The 17,001-nt window shown below is 50.1% G+C and overlaps 1 protein-coding gene across 4 annotated transcripts in view; it reads right to left on the bottom strand.

The window, feature by feature from the left end:
- The window catches only part of LOC122369915 (homeobox protein extradenticle-like), a 70,831-nt gene extending 57,638 nt beyond the window's left edge, over positions 1–13,193 (bottom strand). For 2 of the 4 annotated variants that reach the window (XM_043345064.1, XM_043345062.1), the window contains exons 1-2: positions 12,774–13,152; positions 9,530–9,618 (exon numbers count right to left, since the gene is read on the bottom strand). In XM_043345064.1, coding sequence (XP_043200999.1) covers positions 9,530–9,618; positions 12,774–12,949 — 265 coding nt within the window. In that variant the 5' untranslated portion in view covers positions 12,950–13,152. Of the gene's footprint in view, positions 1–9,529; positions 9,619–12,773 lie in introns of all 4 variants that reach the window. The other 2 variants (XM_043345065.1, XM_043345066.1) reach the window with 2 other exon arrangements.
- Between the last annotated feature and the right edge of the window lie 3,808 nt (positions 13,194–17,001).

Consider the following 17,001-nt stretch of genomic DNA (forward strand, 5'->3'; position numbering starts at 1 on the left):
GGGGATGATCTCCTTCCAGGACTACTTCTCAGAGAATCAGGCCTCCACAGGCCATTCCCAGGGAGGGACCGCCACCAGGGAGCATTCCTCCCGGGCTGGTCCGCGACCAGAGACCATCCCCGGCCAGTCCGCCGCCTCCGCACACAAGCCAGGCAGAGATCAGGGCACTACAGAGCAGAGATCACACGTCCATTATGCGGGCCATTCGAGGCCGGCCGAGCCGGACTGAAAGCCTCCCGGCTCAGAGTTCCTCTCAGTTCTCAGCTGGGAAGGCCGACCGGCTACACAAAGGCGCCCCTCCGACCGAGCCGGGCCGAGCTCTGAGCCAGCCAGCGCCCGGCGGAGGTGTCTCGGTCCCGGCTGGGAGTGGGGAGGCCCTGCCGTCGTTAGCACACACAGTCCGCTGCCGTACCCTGCTGTTGTACAGCCCGCTGCCGTATCATCAGCTGTCGTACAGCTCGCTGAGGCCAGGCCCGCCGCTGAAGACGGTACCGCGGCGAGCAGGCCGGCCACGTCACTTATTCTGAGTTATTCGCCGCCGGCACGCAGCAGCCGCGCCGGGAGATGAAGAACGGCCCAGCGAGACGAGCCCGCCGCACCTGAGACACAGATGGCGCAGCCCAGGTAGCCGCGGCGCAGTTGATGTCCGGAATTCTCTAAAGCTGCTGTCAGCTTTAAGCATGTTTAATGTACAAAGGATTGGGCATCAAGTTTTCAAGGCACAAACAAACGTCGTTGGAAGTAATTGCGCTTTAAAAGTTCTGGGTTCTGCAAGCCGTTGAAAATTTGATTCATCATCTCAATGCGCATTTTACGAATTTGCAAAGCTACGGCAAATTCAGAAGATCGTTCATATTTGGCCTGCTATTCAATATTCATAATTCATAAGCATCCCTACGTAAACATGCAAAAATAAGAAATCAATCTGGAAAATTTATGCGATTTGCGTTTCCTTCTACGCCACTTGCTGCTACATCAGGGTTTGCAGATTGGCCCTTTTTACATTTTCTCACATCAAGACAACTATCTCTTCTACGATGCCGTTCCTCCAACAAGAGATGACATCGGATGACGGAGCGATGACATCGGATGACAGAGCGATGACATCGGATGACGCAGCGGCGGCGATCGGGCTACCACCAGGGGCCGCCGCGCCGGTCCGGACGAGCGAGCCGCCAATGATGTTACAATGACGGGCGGATGACGCCCGGATGACGCGGCGATGACGGCTAGATGACGGCCGACACACGCACACCTGTCGGCCGCCTCCGAGACGCTAACGAGTCGCACTAATGACCGAGTGAAGCGTGTTTCCATCGGGCTGAGCCGACCACCAGGCGCTGACAGCGGTAGAGGCACTTAGTGTTAGAGCTTAGGGCTTAGTACGAGTATAGTCAGTGGCGGTGACGAAGACGGACATGTGGACAAGCTCTTCCTGTGAGCCAAGGATACAGCGATAGGATGTCTCAGCCCCGTCTCCGACCATTCTAGAGCTCACATGGCTGCTCTGGTGGGACAGGTGGAACCTCAATATCCCCAAAATGACACCCGGTCACGACATACAAACTCCGCGTCCGTCCCAACTGCCAATGCCACCGCTGCAGCCGCCTCCGCCAGCCCATCCCAGCCGGCTTAATTCAGCAGGGCCGCATTAGCCGGCCTCAGCCTTGATACCGACCGTCATCAAGGCTGGCCGAGCGCCCAGTCGCCGCCTCCAGTCGCCGCCGCCGCGGTGGCCGCTGCCGACCGAACGGTGTTGGTCGGTCGGTCGCCCCGCCGACGCCGGCGGTCACGGCTACACCGCGTGCCACGCTGCCGTCAACGGCAAATTGACGGACGGCGCGCCGGTTCGCTAGAAAAGCACTGCCGCTAGCTGGAAAGGCGGCCGGCGAGCGGCGGCTCCGGCATAGGCCGAGTTCGAACCGACGTCGGCCGGTTGCATGCAGCCGCCGATTTGCGGCCGAACGAGGTCGTTACGGCGCCGCGCCGCCGCCGGCGACGAGAGCGGCGCGCAGCAAACGCCGCCGCGGCCAACGCGGCGCCGGACGATAGCAGACCGCCGCGATGCAAGTGTGCATCAGCCAGAGCCGTGAAGCCAACAGCAGAGCGGCATACCAGCGAAGCGATCCCTAAAACCGTACCAGCAAAACACGGAATCCGCAGAGGGCATAAGAGATCAAACATAACTGCCAGGTCGACCTTGACGATGAAGTCGATCGATGTCAAACTCGGAACTGGTCAAACACAGCCAATATCGATGAAAAGCATCCCATCGATCAACAGAGGAAGGTTGGCATTCATCACCGTTCGAAGCGACCGTTTCAAACAGTCGTTCCCCAAACCCGCTTTTGCTCGGGCTCATTCTCCGACCCACACCGACTCCGACTCCCGGCGACGTAATGGTTCAACGACCTGCCGCGTCGCCGGTATCTTCCTCCGCCGACTGCGCCGCGTCGGCCGACACACACACACACACACACAGACACACACACGCACGGCGGCCCCAGCTGCTGCCGCTGGAGGGGCGCTGTCCCCAGCCCTCCTCCTCACCCGTGCCCATCAGCGCCCCAGCGTCGGAGGAGCGCCAACAGAGTGACGGGTACCACACCAAGGCCGATGGGCGACTCGGAGGCAAGACGTCGACAGTCGAAATGGGACGCTGAAATGACTAGATACATGAGGGAATTGAAAAGAGGATTAATTTCCGGGTTCGTTTCGATGTGCAGAAATGAGAACCGACTACGTTTTCATGCTTGGATGGATGACAAACGTTGTCTTACATACCCTAGCGTAATTGAAGGGCGACCACAAATGCGGTACGTTTTGACGAGCTCTGTCTTCCGCTCCATCTATATGTCTAGTGGTCCTGGCCTTGTGGAATCCCCCTCAAAGTCATTAGCAGACCCTCAGCATTCAATAGGAGTGCAGTAGCCTCACGAAGTCATGTCATAGCATATTGTAGCCATCCATCCAGCAATTCCTCTGCAGGTCCACAGGAGCTTTTCACAGTTCCTCATTCCCCAGAACTCATCAAACAATCCCCAAGCAGTCCCTCGCCAGCTCCTTCCCAGCTTCTCCTCAACCCCTCCTCAGCCAATTCGGTGCCGCCGAGCCGGCAGCAGCGCCCGCTCCTTTCCATTTCGTGCCCGCCTCCCAGCTCGCTCATACATCCTGGCCGAGGCGGCTCACCGGTCCCCGACACGGCACCCTCTGCGGCCAGCGAGCCGACCGACGGTTCGCGCAGCCGCAGATCGCCGCCTCGATAGGCGCTTTACGACTCAATAAAGTAAAAAACATGTGATGGGGCCAATGTCATGGTTCCCATTGTGGCCGCATTAAAATGCGCGGCGCGCCCCGAAGCCGAAGAAAAAACGAGGCCGATGGGCGGAGTAGCGGGACGAGACGGGACAGGGCGGGGTGGTGGGACAGAACGACACGAGACGGGACGAGAAAAAGAAATGGTATAATGTCACGGTGGTATGTGTGCGACGGATCTAAGCTCCTGTCTATCCAACCACGACGGACAGGACTCAGGAGAGGGGCTGCAACAGGAAGTGGGGAGTTGGGGACTGTTCCGGCCGACTGCAGTCGATGAGCGCCGTACCAGTGCAGTGCAGGGGTGTGCCCCGTGGTGACCCCGCGGCCCCAGGCTCGTTCGATGCGGCGCCACCCAGTAACCTGACCGTCACGGTGTGGGGAGGGACGGGGGAGGAGGACCGCGCCACCCGGTGACGGGGGCCGACGGTTTACGAGTGCGGCCCGCGGACGACAGCGCCGCACGCCAGTGACGGGACTGGGCCGGGGCGCACATCGACCCGTGCACGTTTCACCGGTCCTCCACGGCCGGCCCTGTTTACTACAACACCAATCCAGCCCCTCCCGCCTCAAATCCCACCTAGGGAGACGGGCATCCGGGCAGCGACTGGTGACGGTCTATGGGGGACGGCGACGGGACGCGACGGGAGGCGACGGGAGGCGACGCTCCCCGCCTCCCCGCCAGGCCGACTCGGCCGGCGGGAGGAATGGTTCAGCCATCGATCTTTCAATGTGCCGTCGGCTGGGTGGCGCGGCGCGCCTCGGCCGACGGTGACGTCACGGGCGCCATTACTGCACCCAGCCGGCCGGGCGCCGCCGCCGCCGCCGCTGCGCCGCCGCTGATGCATGCAAATTGTATGCCGCATGATGGAGTGATAGGCGATCTCCGGTTGCCGCAGTCGGCTCGGCCAGAATCGGCCGGCAACGAGACAGGAGGACTAAAATAGCGAGAGGAAGATCTAGGAGGACCCTGGCAGCCGCGGAGGAAAGGTTGGAATGGAGGAGTAGCACGAGAAAAGGATGGAAAGATTGAGTTGGCAGGAGAGACGTCTGAACTGGAAGGAGCGGCAAGAGGAATGACTGGGGGGACTGAAATGGCTGGAGAACAGATAGTGAGGAGTGAGGATCAAGTGCTCAGAGGGCTGGGACTACTGGAAAGACCACGAATGGGAACGCAGATAGGTAGACTGACTAAAGGTTCGATATGTTTGGGAAGCAGAATGAAGCCGTAAGTATCAAAAGACTGCAATTCTAAAAAAGATACCGATGAGAATAGAACTGTTTCACTTGTATCATTTTCCTCACGACTTATCATCCAATCCAGTAAACTTGCATGTATATCGCCCACAACCAGTTTGAAACGTACGCTTTTCGGGCTCATGTTGAGTTACTGCGACGATCCAGAGTTGAGAGAATACTTCGGCCGGCTTAACCCAGGCCCCAAGGCTAGTAAAATGTTGCGGTAGCTTATGGTAGTGCTGCCAACGAAGAAGAGGGCGATAGGAATGGTGACTCGAGCATTATGAAAACGGTACCAGCTGCAATGCCAGCTATGACTGTCACATTTACGGTCAGATTCAAGCGTTAGTTAGAGAAACTCTTGCTTGATTTTGCTTGATTTTATGTATTTCAGCAGATGAGAGGTCCCTGAGAAACTTGTTCTTATACGATAGTGCCACACTCGGGAAACGGTTTTAAAATGAAGGGAAATCTTGCGGGGAAAACAATGAGCAAAAACATCTCGCCTGGAAGCCGTGCCAGAGAAAATACAGAATCCAGTACGCGGAAATATTAAAGCACATCGCTAAATCCGACCAGCAAAACGTGTTTGTCTCACTCATTCATCCGTAAGATTACGTAGTTTCAGAGTAAAACATGAAAATACCAAGAGTTGTGTGCTAAATGTGAGACATGCCCGCTTGCATAATACAAAGGCTAGTTCGTCGAGAGACTGGATGAATGCTTCTGCGGATCTCGAAGCCGAAACAATGTGTCGCTGGACCGTAGTGTGCATATGTAGTATCCCCGATTGAGAGAACAATAGTGCGAATATAATTCCTCTGTCAAGAGGAACAAATACAAACCTCATTGAAAGTCGGAACAAACTGCGACAAAAAGTCAGCCATGACCGTGCTGGGCAGTCAGCACAAGGCAGTTGAAAATACTATGTGATCGGCTGATATAGGTACGAGTACATAGCATACGAGGTTATCAAGCGTCCTGTTGTCCTCACCGACACTTTGCATGCTGCAAATCATGAATAAAACAACAAACTGTTGACTTTCACAAATGATTCCAGTTCCATGCATCGCTTAAATCTTGTTGCAAAACATGTCCTAACCCACGTTCTTGCAATGAAGCAATTTGCAAGATAAGTTTTGCAATAATGCATGAAGAGCCAATGACAATGGTATTTATCCATCAATAACGGGAAAAGATCACGTCGCATTTTGCATAAAAAAGGGAAGCACCAAGCACTGACATCTCTACATTCTATTTGCATATCTATTCTCTAAGTAAAATTGCATTGATTCAATCTGGCCGTCTATTTTTATTGCAGTGTCAGCGTCAGTTGTGGGAAGTGCCGAGGGATGACGGGCAGAGGGCCGTTTCAATCACCATGCATCGTCCGACATCGACCAAATTAATCTGCAAGGTCAATCTCAGTCGGCCGTTAAACGGCCATCGCTCGCGTCTGCGGCCTGTCATCTGCCCCCCCCCCCCCTCCCTCCCCAGCCGCCTGTCTCCATCGGATCTGGACTCCATTATTGGCTGCCGCGTCACCACTTAACCTATTACCTCCTCCATCATTGAGCGCGGCCTGAGAAGACCAGCCGAGCGGGATGAGGTCGCCGCTGGCCAATTATCATACATTGTGCAGATGTGGCGCCGGTATCTCGCTCCGGTGGCCGGCTGACACCTAATCGCGCCCCAGATAGACCATGTTGGGGATTACACGACGTAATTACACCTTGTCCGGCAGCTAGACGCTCGCTGATAATGTCGGTAACGGTAGCAGACGTCACAGTTAGTTGACAAACACTATTGCCAAACAGCCACTAACAACCCTCTACAAATGGCTGATAAAGTTTGCTGCCAAGTGCCAGAGCATAAGCAATAACAAAACAGTGAACGACATTGCTGTTGTATGCTCTCAAATCTAATGTCGTAGGATTTTACATCATTACAATGGGATTGGGCATCTGATATGCCTAATTGTCGTTGCTCCATATCTTTGGATAAGTGAATACAGTGATATTAACTGAGCCTCTCGCAGTAGGTACCTACAAAAAGAAAAAAATCCACACTCTCTATGTCCAGCACTCAGAAGGTAATCTGCCTGAAAAAAAGATACCATTGCACTGCGGTTTTACAGAAAAAGTACGAAAGAGAAACAAAGTTGCAACACTGAGTGAAAAGACCATAGCCCTACTTGAACCCTCCATTCACAAAACAAGAAATCATCGAATCAGCCAATGCTGCCATACTAAGCGACCCCTTATCCCTGAGCGCTTCCCGGCCTGTCGTTTCCATACTTCACTCCCACCAAACGCAGTACTGGGGCCGCGCTCCGTGCCGTGTGTGACAGTCGCCGATGTGCTGTGTGTGGCAGTCGCCAATGTGCCGTGTGTGTGACAGTGGCCAATGTGCCGTGTGTGACAGTGGCCGATGTGCCGTGTGTGTGACAGCCGCCAATGTGCCGATGTGTGTGACAGTCGCCAATGTGCCGTGTGTGTGACAGTCGCCAATGTGCCGTGTGTGTGTGTGTGACAGTTGCCGATGTGCCGTGTGTGTGACAGTCGCCTATGTGCCGTGTGTGTGACAGTGGCCGATGTGCCGTGTGTGTGACATTTGCCTATGTGCTATGTGTGACAGTCGCCAATGTGCCGTGTGTGACAGTGGCCGATGTGCCGTGTGTGTGACAGTGGCCGTGTGTGACAGTCGCCGATGTGCGGGACAGGTGACGGACCGTGCCCAGTCACCGTCGCCAGCGGCGGCCGGTCGGCCGTCAGTTCAGACGTTTGTCTTGGCACCGCAGACCAACTCGACCGACTAGGGTGTGGGGGGGGGGGAGGGGAGGGGATGGTTCACGGCAGCTGCAGTCAGAGACGGCAGTGGTGCAGAGCTCGCTTTGGGAGGATGAGGTTTGGTAGAGAAGAGGACGATTGAATAGTTCAATACAGCCGTCCAAACAGCATGCGACAGGCACGTTTGAATAATTAATTGGATAGCTTCTATCGAAGGCATCCCTTGGCCCACAGAGTGAATATTTTTAAGTCAAAAACATTGAACTTCGAGGCCCCATGCCATTTTCACTGAAGCCGGAACCTTAAATGAAAAAAGATAAAAATAATGGGTTTTCGTGGCACCATTTACTTTGCCTTGACATTTTGAAATGTCAGTCGGTCGTCCTACTGGAAAGCGGCACCGAATCACCATCGAACCAAAAACTATTTTCAAAACCCCACTCAAATACAAAAGCCTATCGCATACCGACATTGGCAGCGATCTAAGCTCAACTTTTCCCAGCCACTCAGCCGCCGCATTAGACACAGGTTGTCGATGTGTCTCTGCGTCTATCAGTCACACCCTACTCGTGTGTTTGCCGACTGCCAGAGCCGGACAGTGGGAGGCGACGGAGCGTGGACGGATGAACACCAGACGTCGCCGGTGCCGACACCCGACCGTCGGCCGGAGACAGCCGGTACACGGCGTCTGTGACCGTCACAGCAGACCGGGAGCAGGGGACATGGGACAGGCGAGCACAGACATGAGACGGTGAGGACAGGGACAGGCTCAGAAGTCGGCGTACTCAGCAAGCTAAGTCAACGTGTTCAAGGATAAAATGGAAAAGTTTCAACTTCCACCTGTACAAGCGACAGCGGAGCAAGAGACTGCTCCAATCGAACGCTATGAACTCCTCCGTCTGAGCTGGGCTTTTGACAGTCCCATGGCTGCCACAAGCGAGCAAAAGACACTGATCCTTCCTAACAGGATCAGTCAGTGTCAGGGCACCGTGGAACCCTGAGCGACTCCGCGGACCCGGGCTGGGCGTTGACCCGCCCAGGGTCGTCTGTTTCACCCCGAGCTGCAGGGCGCGGTGTGCCGGCCGCCGGCCGCCTGTATATTTAGTGTCTGTGGTGTTTATTTATAGCGCTGCTCTTCTCACCGCCGCGTCGGTCAGTCGTAGAAACAAAGCCTGGCAAGCTGTAACGGCGGCCACAGCGGTCCGGCCCGGAGCCGACCGATGACCAACGTTTCATCACGACCGGCCCGTCACGAGACACATCACGACACGGTCATGATGACACGTCAGGGTGACGGTCGGCCCATCAGTGACACACCACAGGAAGCCGTACAGACACATCAGAACAACAGACGCCTCGTCAATGCTGTCAAATGACGGGACGGCCGTACGGACTCATCAACTCGGCGGACAGCTCGTAAACGTCTCATGACGGGACCGGGGACACCCACTAGTCTTCGTAAGTTACGAAACTGATCAGGTCATGTCCAAGCGGTCAATGGTCGGAAGCAAAACAAAATTGCATCTGGCGGCTAAACTCCTGGCATCAGCATAAGGAAGCTAAATCATGAACCCCAAGCATACTGGAGATATGCGTAGCTCATCAGTGGCTAGGCATAACGCAAACGAGCATAAATCTGATGTTTATAAAAGCGTTAATTGCTGAAATCACTGATCAGATCACTCAGCCGTTGTAATATGGCCCGAATCTCACTTTCTCAGAAAATGTCAGAAGTTCGCTCGCGTTTACCACGCACCATATAATCCTTCGTTTCGGGCCAACTTTACGAGCCATGGAAAACAATCGCCTACTTCAGGAGCACATTCAAGCACCACGGACTTTCAGATTCTTTGTCGCAGAACGAGCTACAGACCACTTGAACTTAAGGGAAGCTGGGTAAGTGGGCTTAGCTCGTCGGCAATAGCAAACCGATGACTGACCCTTATCAAGGCCGTTCAAATCGCGATCAAGCCATAGAGCTTTGAAAATAAACAGCACACTGAAAACAAACCGATGGTAGGTAATAGGTAATGTATATGTAGGTGGCAAGGATTTGAGTATGTTCCCCTGCCTGCCTGCTACAAGACAAACGGTCAGCAACGACGAACTAAAAATCAAAATGCTACGCACATACCAAAGTACAATGTTACGAATAAAGTAACTCGCGAATATTTGACGATCCTTACCTGTTTTCTCTTTGATCTCCATCAGGACGGAGAAGAGGGCATTCTTCATTCGATGACAGTTCAATGTGTGCTTTCGAGAGAATTCCGTACTGAAATAAATAATAAAAGGCGTCAGTGAACGAGCATACGCACACAAACGCACATTTACATGGTGCGTAACAGGAACGAAAAGCATTTAACCTGTAAGAGGATCGACTGATCCACGCCCTATGGAGACGCGATTCAAGGGCCGGAATTATTTCGTATTTCAGCCCACAGATGGCACTAGAGGCGTACGCCTGAAGCTATGCTGTGCCGCATAGCCCGGAGCCTGGTGCATACTCTCCATTATTGCAGATGACGGAATGACACTACAATACTCGTCTACAGGGCTCCGTAAAAGGCGGAGTGAATTCAGAGGTTATTGATTTGCATACACATACACAATGTTACATGAGACACATAAAAGATCTAACCTGATAGTGATGATAAATGGTTCTTCCAAATACGAGTATACCTACCATTTTAGTAACCAGGCATGTGCATTGTGCATTTCACACAATAGCAGCTTTCACGACGGCACATTTGGTAACATTTGAGCGACTTGATCAAAGTAGGCTCATAGTTTGGCAGTAACTGTTCCTTATACATAAATCTGATTTATCAAATTACCCTATTATTTTCGATCTAAACATTGAAATAAATGATGATATGAAGATATTTACCGTAAAAATAGGTTAGATATAGTCAAGTTTGGTGGATTCGCCACACGAGCCGTCGTGAAAACGGCTATTATTCTGAACAATGACAGCAGATTAGCAAGAGTGGCACAAGTGTGGTTCACAAAAAGTCATCGCAGCTTTCGTCGTTACGTCAGGTTTTGTTTCAAGGCGGTTTGCAAAAAAACTTTTTTTTTTGCTGGCATAATGAAGAGCAAAACCAAAGGAATTATGCTTGAAGGTTCTTTTTTAATCTTCTTTGTTGTTTACCTATGCCGTAATTTTGTTCTCACTTGTGAAGGCATTTGGTTTGGACGCATCAAAAGAGGGTGTTGACTGTTGCATCAGAAACATCACTAATTCAAACACTCTTATCTCACTTAAGTTAGGTAAGTATAGGGTTTCGTGACCACTGTTTTACGCATATGCATACACCTGCATTTTCTATGAACATTCTCCCACAAGTGCTCTTATTCAATATACCTACTTGCAGTTTGGAATGCTTGATGTTATACAGCTAATACGAAATACCATAGTCATCGTTATATTTCACCGTTCAAGCTTTATCTCGCACGATGGTCGATGAGCATTTACATACATGGAATATCGCAAGGCGGAGGTGAGGCACGCTTTCTTTTATTAGCAAATGGAATACACCAAGACGTTTGTCGGTATGGATACGTGCTCCACTATAGCCAGTGCAGAGCGACTGTGCCGGTTGCACCAGCCCCCATTCCGGGCTCTGCGGCGCCTATCGTAAAGCCCCGGGCCCCAGCCCGCGCGATTAGCGAGCACGGCGCTGTTTGAGCGACAAACATTGTTGCGGTGTCATCTAGCTGATCAAGTGTGTGCTATCGGTGTTAAGGTCAAGTGGCTCACGAGGGAACGAATTCACACCTCGCCTTCGAGCTCGACACACTCGAACGTGGCTACTGGTGTTCAAACAAGAGAGCTGCAGAGCGGTGCCGCAAGTGAGACATTGTGCGAGTAGGCAGGAACCTTTTATCATAACAGACACTTGGATGATATTACATGATTTATGTCTCAATTGGATAGTTTTTAGAATGAATAACTGGGATGCACTCTTGAAGTTGGTCGTTCCCTCTTTAAAATCAAATAGCTTTTTTAATTTATGTTCCTACCTCCGTCTTCGCGGAGGCGAAACAATATCAAAATATTCCGGATTTGGAAATGTGAAATTACACACAAGACATTTAGGTTAACTGAAGATTAGAAGAAAAAACGAAAAAAATAGAAGCAGTCGTTCGTCAGCATTATCTAGCATGCCAGAATAGAATAAAGGTGCAAATGAGGATAGGCCACCTAAGACTACGACGCTTGACAATATACCTAAGCTGCTTGCTGCTTCCGTCTGAACGACGAGCCAATTGTTGAACGAAGATAAAGGTAGAATTTTGTCTCAAGCAATGACTTGATAGATTCAGAACAAACACACCAAAATCAAAGTGAGTTAGTGAAGCTATACTGCAGCCAGTGATCACATCACAATATCACATATTTTATCCAGAGACCATCAATATGACTGCCAGTTCAACTGCGTATCAACTATCAGCAGACAACCTATAAAGCACCTGTCCTGAATAGAAACATTGATATTGGATAACTAAATAGGTATGAATCTGTTGTAATCTGTACGCTGTAGCCTGTAGGTGATTGTGTCCCTTGGCATGTAAGCATCCTGAAATTTGGACTGTGGCTCCAGCTTCTAGTTCTGTTCACTAGGAAAGAGCATAACTGCATGAACGAGCATGCCAATTTTGTCAGGGTTTATACGGAATTCACGGCAAGACACAACAGACGGATAAGTTTCCATAAACACATAACTACATCAGCGCAGTCTGTTTGCTGGGACCACACCACACGCCACGCCGCAAGTTGATCCACAGGTTCCTCAAGTTAGCCGAACCAGAGCCAAATTTCGCGAAACACGACCTCGCCGGCTCCATTCGGTTGTCGTTTCATGCGACATAAGCGGCTCAGTGTGGGGATAAACCCAACGGAGCGAGAAGGACACTTCACGCCGGCCAACAGCGGGGCGAGCGGGGCCGCTCGCCCGCGCGGGCCGCGCGGCGGCGGCGGCGGTGGCGGCGGCGGGTCGGAATTCCCGGCTCTCGCCCGGCCGGCCGGCCGGCCGGGCGCGGATGGCGCACCACGGCACCCTTCTCTCCCATACAGCGGGGAGACGAACAGTGGGCCGACTAGACTCGGAATTGGTGGCGCCGGCTGATATTGTTTTCATGCCCTTAGTACGGTGGGGAGAGGCAAATGCGGCGGAAAGTTATCACAATCTAGTTGCCTGGCAAGGTGTTGGAAAAGGTTACTTGGTGAAACATCAGAAAGGATTATTACATTGAAATTTGAACTCAAATAGATATCATCCACTGATATCAGCCTATAAAGCCTAAGTATCTCTCAGTACTTATCAATCAAGCGACATAAAAGCGCTCTTTTCTATTTTAAGAATGAGAAATGAAAATGATGACCAAATGCGTGGGACAAGCACGGGGCACAGTGGCTCTACTGACCTGGCCTGAGCTTCATCCAAGCTCTGTTCGGTGATGGTCATGATCTGCTGCAGAATTTCGTTGATGTCCTGTTTCCGCGGCTCGGACTCGCCGTTATTCTGTTGCTGCTGCTGAGAGTTCGGGTCCACCTGAGGCTGCTGCATCCCATAGCCCATGCCATATTGCTGACTTTCCATTATCAGACGCACTCCAATTCACTCCAGCGCGCACCACACTCACAATCACAGCCTAACGGTACTCTCACGTGTTTCTTGATGTTAGAACGTAAGTCACAGATGAAAATAATAACTTATTCAAATACAGGACGTCAATGGTATGATGACCATAAAATCCACCGTCTAGCACTCATTTACGGCCTCGGAGCCGCGCTCGCCGGCCAATGGCGTTCTTTGTTTAGCAGTCATTCTCGGCCAACGGCCCTGAGGAGAGCCTCACGAGTCGGCGATGCGCGCGCCATCTACGCTGAATAACGTGGTGTCTATTTCTTATGATATTTTGAAACACAGTGATCATTTATCAATCAAGGGAGCATGAATATACACACAAAAATATATATTAAAATGTTAAAAACTGCGCAATATTTTTTGCTTGAATAAACACGTAAATATTTGACATATTTTTAATGTTCTTGTAAAGTGACTGCAATTTTAGGGCAAAGAAAGGGAGCTTTGAGTAGTTTTTAATTCAAATGATAATACCTTATTGATCTGAAAATATTTCGCTTCTCGAATATGAGCAGCTGTAGATTGGAAAGTTGTCTCAAAATCCGACCACGTTGACACTAAAAGGCTGCTATACCACATCTTGCCCCTCGAAGGTTGTCGTTCATTGCAGATAACAAGCGCTAAGACAGTTACACTTTATAACTCAAAGAGACATAATATCTAGTTTATCATGTTACCTCCCTTGAATTTACATGCAATGCTCTCAATAAAAACATCCAAGTTCACATGCCCTGTTCGGTTTCGCGGCCGGCCGTAGCGACTGCCATTATTGCAGCGGGGGGCGGAGCAATGGTTGCAATAACTCAATCGCCTCCTCCTCCCGACGAGGCCCTGCCCCCAGCCCCGGGCAGCACGACCATGGGTGTACGGCACCCATCGGCATACTCACCGCACTTCTGAGGACGTTATTTTGGGTCTTGGGTTGGGTGAACAGCCGTTCTGTTGATTCGGTTCGAATGTTAAGAAAACACAAGGTAATTGGCGCTATTCAGTTAAGACGTAAGCCGTATCTAAACAAGTTTAAGCGGACATTCGTTCACTACACGCCATCAACTAAGAATTATTGTGACACGCTCAGGGGGAAAGGAGCAGGCGAAAACGCCCTCTTTACCCTACATACATACCTACATTTGTTGCTAATCTAGGTACTTACCTACATACCTACACCGAAAACAAAACTAAAAGCACCGTTCGCTTGTCGCTCAATTATCATGGATGAGCACTGTAAAAACTAAAAAGGAAGTAGAAGGTATCCTAAACCAGATTTCAATTAGCTAAGAGCAATGCAAAATGGCTTTAACAACATCCTTATGCATATTTACCTACAGTAGGTATTCGTTGGCCACTAAGCCATGAATTACGCCTTCCAGCGCAAAGATGCACTGCGGTACAGCATAGCAAAGCAGTGTCCGGCGGCACAGTCTATCCTATACACTATACAGATCACTAATAGAGGCCTGGATGCCTACAAATGTATTCAGGCCAGGCAGGTATGTGTTAAAAGACGCTTTAATTGGTGCGGTGAAGGTCATAATGGATTTGGAGATGTTACTTGGCTACTACATACATAATACGTAACCAAGACGCGCGGCAGAGACCTTCGTTAAACAGGTCTGAAGCCATTATTATTTGAAACGTACTTAATGTTAGGCATCCAATCCGGAAGGCATCCCTAGGCATCCTGAGGGCATCCAATGCAATATGTTTTAGTTTAATGTCGTACAGCTGGTCCTAATAAATGTACAATCTATTAATCTTATTTGATAGCGACGAGTCGACGAACGATTAAAACTACCTACTATGATTTAGGTGACCTGACGACGTTGTTTTAGCGAAGGTCATTACTGCATTCAATTTACGGTGCGTTAAAATCAACCAGCATTTGGTTTACAAAAAAGTACCTACCTTTGTATTTATATATAAAGCCTACCTTTATATTCTATACCTTTATATTTTTATATATTTTATACCTTTATATATATATTTATACCTTTATATACCTACCTTAATATTAGGAAACGTGCCACAACTCAGCAAGGCTTACATAGTTATGTAAACATATTTGAACTACTGCGTATCAATCACCAGCATACGATTTCACGTTATGTCAAAAAAATGTCGAAAAAATAGTTAAGACCCAAATGCAAACCTACGTTCAGTCGACGAATTATGAATTAACCCGCGCCGTGCTGGTGGCCTGAACTTTCCGCCGAGTGCTGGGGGGGGGGGGGGGGGCGTTTTCACGCCCCCCCCGTCTAACTCGGCTCCTGGGCCACGTAGCGACACGCGGTAAGCGGCAATCGAAAGAGCGTCAAAAATAAGGACGAAAACACTCGGTCATTTTTTGGGTCAGGTCAAAGGTCAGGTCACCAGAGGTCACCAAAGGTAAAATGTTGACTATTTCAACATTTTGGAAACTGCCAACGGCTATCTCGGGAACCGATAGAGCTACAGCGCCGCGGAAAAGCGCATTCGATAGCCCTTTTACAGACCTTTCTGAGTAATGTTCTCAGATTTGACCTCAGGTCAACGGTTTAGCCTCCAGAGGGCAAAAACTCCAAAAATAGCCGTTTTTACGAAAAACGTTTTTTCGTCAATAACTTTTGACTCATAAGCGCCATGACATTACTTTTGCCAGCATCGTGTTCCTCTCGTCGAGACGCGTCGAATGAACTATTTGTTGACCTTGAAAGGTCATTTTGAAAATTTGACCTCAGGTCAAGGTCATGACCTGACCGAAAAGGGTCATGTTGCATATCAGTCGATACGTATCGTCGAGCTGAACACATCTGACGTGTTTTCACCGCTCTAGCACGTCTCTATCAAAAGTTATACCCAAAAAACTGCTGGCGACCGTTCATGACCTGAGATGACCTCAGGGGCACACAGAGGGGTCACAGGTGCATTTTTCCTATTCAGTGTGTCATGTTTACCTATGAACCGATGTTTGAGAGCGTTTTGAACGATATTCGTCCAAAAGAGGCGCATTTCAATTTTCTCCCATTGACTTATAATGGAGAGGTCGCAAAATTGACCTGACCTTAGGTCACAGATATCAAAAATCCGAGATATACATTTTATACATACTGTTACTCATATCAATCGCTGAAAGTTTCAAAGTGATCGTTCAGTCGGTGTAGCTATAGCGAGCCTTTGAACTTTTTCTGAGGTAAGGTCACTTGACGTGACCTGGTGACCTGACCTTGAACGGCCTAGGTCTGAAATTTTCACAACATGTGCGGAAATGATGTAGGAACACGTGTACCAAAAACGGCGGCGCTGCGCGCCGCCGTTTTTGAGATATTCGCGAAAAACCTGAGGGGGGGGGGCGTAAAAACGCCCCCCCCCCAGCACGGCGCGGGTTAACCCGCGCACGGCTGGGATGTTTTCCATTACGCCGTTGACTGGGGAGGCTCTACAGAGCCTCGTTCCCTCCTATCTCCGAAACTACTGGGCTGATTGACAAAATTCAAACAGCGTCTGTCATATGTCAAATCTGTCGTCTGAATCTCTCAAAATGCAAACAGGAAAACTGTTACGAGAAATTTTAGTTTCATTGACCTCGAGATCACCGATGACGTCACAGGTCAGGTCAAAGTTAATGTTATCATCATTTTTGCTTGTTAACAATTTAGTCTCCGGCCGCCGGCTTACAAGTCTGATCAGGCTCATTTTTGGTTTACGCACTCCTTGATATATGGGTTAGATACCCTGAGGTTACCGAGTCTAATTTTTTTAAGACAAGACCAGGTCATCCTAGGTCACGAAAATCTTATTTCATGTATCGGTCGCGTGGTAATGTCGCCTGTGTCGTTCGAGGCCATTTTGAGCGGAATATAGCTGAAGTCTGAAGTCACTTTCAGGTAAAAAGGTCAAATTTTGAAGTTGAAATTCATTCAATAAACAGGTATCTATCAGATGCAGTCTGAGCTCAGATACACGATGGTGCTATCCATTTTGCTGCACAATGTCAAAAACGTACTGAAAAAAAAAATGGATTTGAA

Source organism: Amphibalanus amphitrite, unplaced genomic scaffold (assembly GCF_019059575.1).
Source record: "Amphibalanus amphitrite isolate SeventyFive unplaced genomic scaffold, NRLGWU_Aamphi_draft 001084F_arrow, whole genome shotgun sequence".
In the NCBI taxonomy this organism is placed as follows: domain Eukaryota; kingdom Metazoa; phylum Arthropoda; class Thecostraca; order Balanomorpha; family Balanidae; genus Amphibalanus; species Amphibalanus amphitrite.